This window comes from Natrix helvetica (genome assembly GCF_964273705.1).
Source record: "Natrix helvetica genome assembly, chromosome: 3".
In the NCBI taxonomy this organism is placed as follows: domain Eukaryota; kingdom Metazoa; phylum Chordata; class Lepidosauria; order Squamata; family Natricidae; genus Natrix; species Natrix helvetica.
Window position 1 is genome coordinate 170388890 of NC_138549.1, and position 6000 is coordinate 170394889.

General features: G+C 45.9%; 1 protein-coding gene across 1 annotated transcript in view; it reads left to right on the forward strand.

Annotated features, from left to right (window-relative positions):
• Nucleotides 1-6000, forward strand: part of COL20A1 (collagen type XX alpha 1 chain) — a 238152-nt gene that overhangs the window by 133826 nt on the left and 98326 nt on the right. The window contains exon 23 of the mRNA XM_081949692.1: nt 3222-3360. Coding sequence (XP_081805818.1) covers nt 3222-3360 — 139 coding nt within the window. The remainder of the gene's footprint in view (nt 1-3221; nt 3361-6000) is intronic.

Genomic DNA, 6000 nt, shown 5'->3' on the forward strand with positions numbered 1-6000 from the left:
TTCAGGATAATCATCAGAAATGAAGCTGTACAGATCAAGCTGGCAGACGGAAAAATATCGATTGAAATGTTTTTAAACGTTCCTGTTTCACGATTCTTCCTCCTTTCTTGCTCGCCCCACGCTTCAGCTTTCCCATGAATTCAGATGGACAAACAAAGAAGAAAAAACAAAGGGGTGGATTTATTGATGGCGAAATCTAGTTGCATTGAAGGCTTCACAAAATGATTCATATGTTAGAGAAAATGCTCCCTGGTTCAAAACTGCATTTTCTTTTCTTTTCCTATCCTTTCCTTTTTTTCTCCTTCCCTCCTTCCTTCCTCTCTCCCTTCCCTTCCTTTTCCTTCCCTCTACTCCTTCTCCTTCTCCTTTGCTTTCTCCCTCTCCTATGGAAGAGTACTGTACGTATTCATTCATTCATTCTTTCTTTCTTTCTTTCTTTCTTTCTTTCTCTTTTATCCTTCTTTTTCTTTCTTTTTCTTTCTTTTTCTTTCTTTTTCTTTCTTTTCTTTCTTTCTTTCTTCCTCCCTCCCTCCCTCCCTCCCTCCCCTATCATCCTCCTCTCCTCCTCCTTCTCCTCTCCTCCTCCTCCTCCTCTTCTCCTCTTCCTCTGGAAAATATGTATTCACCCAAGTCAACCCTGCTTAGCAATTTAAACAGAGAAGGAGGCAGATGGTGTGTAAAAACGGGGCAGCAGGCAACTACTCTTGTTCCTTGCGGTGTGTGATCTGATGCAATTTAATGGCAAGGATTTTTACGGCTGATTCACGCACAGTCTCCCAAGTGCAAACCTGTACATTTTGCTAAGGTCTAGGATGATCCACCGATCCACAGCTAATCTCTCTGTGTGCTTTCGTATTCTTTTTTTCTCCTGAGAAATGCTACTTTTAGTGCAGATGAGACAGTTTGCTTTTTATCTGTAGTGTCAGAAAAATCCAGACGGAACCATCTGAAGGATCAAGGGTCGTCTTTGTCAGTGGCTCTTTTTGAAGGGCTCTCAGATGAAGCAGTAGATCTGTGCCTCATCCTAGGAACATGGGTACAACCATCAAAAATCCCTCCCCCAACTGCCTTTGCAATATTTATACTAGTGTTTCTCAACCTTAATAACCTTACGGTGTCTGGACTTCAACTCCCAGAATTCCCCAGCAAGCATGTTAAAGTTCCAGGGTTTAGGTCAGTGGTGGGTTCCTACCGATTTGGCTGAACCGGTAATGGTTGGCGGCCTGGGTCACTGGAACCGGCAGGGACCCAGGCTTGCCACGCCCCCGAACCGGTTCTCCGGGTGGCGCCATAGGCACTGCCATAGGCACCGCCATCTTGTTTTCCCCTTCTGCGCATGTGCAGAACAATTTTTAATGCACTGTGCATGTGTGGGCAGTGCTCATCAAGTGTGCCCACGAATGAACGGGAAGTAGGGCTTGCCTGATCCCACCCCTGGTTTAGGTTTTACTTGGCTCAATAGTAGTAACTGCGATTGGGATCTAGGAATTACCATGGACAACCACTGCAGTTAGAAGTGTGCTGCAGCAGCCAAAAAAGCCAATGCAGATTTAGGCTGCATTAACAGAGGGATAGAATCAAGGTAACATGAAGTGTTAATATCAGTTTATAATGTCTTGGTAAGACCACACTCAGTATATTGCATCCACTTTTGGTTACCTCAATACAAAGAAGATATTGAGACTCTAGAAAGAGTGCAGAGAAAAGCAACAAAGATGATGAGGGGGCTGCAGGATAAAACATATCAAGAACGGTCGCAGGAATTGGGCACATCTAGTTTAATGAAAAGAAGGACTAGGGGCAACATGATAGCAGTCTTCCAATAGCTGAGGGTCTGCTACAAAGAAGAGGGAGTCAACCAGAGGTGGCCTTCAGCAGGTTCTGACCAGGGCTGGAGAACCGGTAGCGGAAAGTTTGAGTAGTTCGGAGAACTGATAAATACCTCTGAGTGGCCCCGCCCCCATCTATTCTCTGCCTCCCGAGTCCCAGCAGATCGGGAGGAAATGGGGATTTTGCAGTAACCTTCCCCTGGAATAGGGACAGAATGGGGATTTTGCAGTAACCTTCCCCTGGAATAGGGAGGGAATAAGGATTTTGCATTATCCTTCCCCTGGAATAGGGAGGGAATGGGGATTTTGCATTATCCTTCCCCTGGAATAGGGAGGGAATGGGGATTTTGCAGTATCCTTCCCCTGCCACACCCACCAAGCCATATCATGCCCAGCAAGCCACGCTCACAGAACCAGTAGTAAAAAAAATTTAATCCCACCACTGGAGTCAAGCTCTCCTCCAAAGCATCTGAAGGCAGGACAAGAAGCAATGGATGGAAGCTTATCAAGGAGAGAAGCAACCTGGAATTAATGAGAAATTTCCTGACAGTCAGAAAAATCAACTAGTGGAAAACTTGCTTCCAGATGTTGTGGGTGCTTTGACACTAAAGGTTTTTAAGAAGAAATTGGACAATGAATTGGCATAGGGTTTCCTTGTCATGATGTTAAAAAGTTTGCTAGGCCTGAACTGCCTAAACTGACATTCAAGAGTTAAACTAAGAAAGCTTTATTGCGCAGGTCATAAAACAAAATGTTATCTGAAAGTGATTTATTGCGCACGCGTTACACATTCCAAAATTCCTCTCTTCTTTGTTCGGCAGCCAACTTTGGCAGACGTAGCTTTCATTATCAAAATTAACCAATTAGTTATTTCTGTTTCATTTACTTTTATTATTTTATTATTAAAGTTTGTTTATTAATTAGAATATTTTAAAAGACTTTTATTTTTTCTCAATATCTCAAAAGATATGCGGAAGGGAATCAGCCACGGTCCATTGATCTCAGATTTCCCAGGGCATTTTTTCCCCCTGACATTCCTATTGAGCAGGGGATTGGACTAGAAGACCTCCAAAGTCCCTTTCAACTATGTTATCCTGTTATCCTGGTTGAGAAACACTGGTAGACACTATTTTCAATGTTTAGGTAGAATGTCAGCGAAGCAAAGAAGACCATTGGATCCAGAGATTATTCCTTGAAATAGGAATGCCCATACCCATAAGGCTGCCATTAGTTATCCTACCGATAGCACCTTGGAGTTGAGCAAGCATAGAAAACTTGTTCCTTCCATTACATGCTGGCTGGGGAATTCTGGGAGTTGAAGTCCACACATCTTAAAATTCATGCGATTAGGAATTACAAGGTTACATGATTAATATGGTCTACCTTTCACAGGCTTCGACATGATGGAGGCCTTTGGATTGATGGACAAGGAGTATGCCTCCATCAAGGGGGTTGCAATGGAACTTTACATCTTCTTAGGAACTCACACCTACACTCTCTACAGAGATATCCAACTAACCCGGAAAACAAGGTAAAAAGAGAAAATAATTGAGGATGTTTGACTGCCAATGAATTAGCCTTCCATAGGCATTATACGATGTGCTTGCATTATCACATATATTTATCAAATTAATATGTTGGGGTGGGAAGTTGATAGAATTCACAGAATCGTGTATTAACCCAACAGACTGAGTTGTCCCAACAATGTTCCTCCAGGCCTTCCTGTCCTCTACCATCCCCCGGAGTCCCGGAGCAGCTCACGCTGACTGCTTCAATGACTCCATCCAGCCGCCTCCTTCTCTGCCGTCCCCTTCTTCTTTTGCCCTCCATCGTTCCCAGCATGAGGCTCTTCTCCAGGGAGTCCTTCCTTCTCATTAGGTGGCCAAAGTCTTTGAGTTTCCTCTTCGGGATTCGGCCTTCTAAAGAGCAGTCAGGGTTGATCTCCTCTAGGTTTAAGGTTTAAGGTTTAAGGTTTATTTAATTTATAAACCGCCCCCTCTCCCCGTAGGGATTCGGGGCGGTGTACAGACCGTTCAAAATCAAAAACAACAAGAACATAAGATATGACATTGAACAAAACAACACACACATACTGTCTGTATATAATTTATTTATTTATTTATTTATTTATTTATTTATTTATTTATTTATTTATTTATTTATTTATTTATTTATTTATTTATTTATTTATTTATTTATTTATTTATTATTAGCGTTTATATACCACCCCCTCTCCCGAAAGGGACTCGGGGCGGTGTACAGTCCGTATTAAAATACAACAGATTAAAATGTAGAAATAACTATATAAATACAAGTATAAGAGGAGGGTAAAATATGCCAAACTGTACAGCTAATAAATAAATCAATACAAAAGTTTAAAATATCAAGTTAAATTTAAAACAATATCCCCCTACAAACCAGTAAGAATGTGTATGCCAGGAGGTAGACGTTAAAATTATGCCAAACCAGCCAGTCGGAACAGGTGTGTCTTCAGTTTCTGTTGGAAGGAGCGGAGGTCAGTAGTGGTTCTAATGTCGGGGGGGAGGTCATTCCAGAGGGTTGGGCCCATCACAGAGAAGGCCCTACTCCTTGGTGTCGCCCGTTGGCCCGCCCGCACTGTTTAGCGGAAGGAACCCGGAGGAGGCCCTCTCTGTGAGAGCGGATTGGTCGCAGGGATGTATGGGGTAGAATGCGATCCCGCAGATAACTAGGTCCCGAGCCATGGAGCGCTTTGAAGATGACGATCAACACCTTGAAACGCACCTGAAAAGCCACAGGTAGCCAGTGCAGCTCACGCAGGAAAGGTGTTACATGGGAGTACCTAGTACTCCCCATAATAACCCGCGCGGCTGCATTCTGAACTAGCTGGAGCCTTCGGGTGCATCTCAAGGGGAGCCCCATGTAGAGAGCATTACAGTAATCAAGGCGAGAAGTCACTAGGGCATGAGTGACTGTGCAAAGGGCATCCCGCTCTAGTAAGGGGCGCAATTGGCGCACCAGGCGAACCTGGTGGAACGCCCCCCTAGCCACGGCCATCACATGATCATCTAGCGACAGCCGGGAATCTAGGCGGACGCCCAAATTGCGTACCCTATCCACTGGGGGCAGTTGTTCCCCCCCCCCGATGGCCAGAGATGGAACACATTGGCTAAAGCGGGGCACCGGTAACCACAGCCACTCCGTCTTGGAAGGGTTGAGTTTGAGTCTGTTGTCGCCCATCCAGACCCGCACGGCTTCCAGACACCGGGACATCACCTCGACGGCTTCGTTGGGGTGGTTCGGGGTAGAAATGTACAACTGAGTGTCATCTGCATATAGATGGCACTCAACCCCGAATCTTCGAATGATCTTGCCCAGCGGTTTCATGTATGTGTTGAACAGGAGAGGGGAGAGGACCGATCCCTGTGGCACTCCACACGTGAGCGGCCTCAGGGTCGACCTCTGCTCCCCCGCCAACACACATTGCGTCCGACCGGAGAGGAAGGAGGAGAACCACCGCAAATCGGTGCCCCTCACCCCCATCCCCTCCAGTCGATGCAATAGGATACCATGGTCGATGGTATCGAAAGCCGCTGAGAGGTCTAACAGGACTAAGATGGAGGAACAGCCCCCATCCTTCGCCCTCCAGAGATCATCCACCAACGTGACCAAAGCCGTCTCTGTGCTGTGACCGGGTCGGAAACCGGACTGGCACGGGTCTAGATAAGTAATTTCCTCCAGGTGTCGAGGGAACTGCTGCGCCACCACACTCTCAACAACCTTCGCTAAAAAGGGAAGGTTGGAGACAGGACGATAATTGGCTAACTCTACTGGGTCTAGGGAAGGCCTCTTAAGTAGGGGCTTCACCACCGCCTCTTTCAAGGCGGTTGGTAGGAACCCCTCCTCCAGCGAGGCGTTCACCAGCCCCAGGAGCCAGTCACGTGTAACCTCCCAGGCTGCCAGTACAAGCCAGGAGGGACACGGGTCCAATAAACATGTGGTGGCCCGCAGTCGAGGACTCTAGGACTGACCGGTTTGATCACCTTGTAGTCCAAGGGACTCCTAGGACCTTGGATAGCTCCAAATGAGTCGCATTGCTTGACAGTCTCAATCTACTAATATAATAATTAAGACAATAGAAAGGATGTTCTTTCACCAATACCCCAGAATCACTCAACATTTTGATATTCAG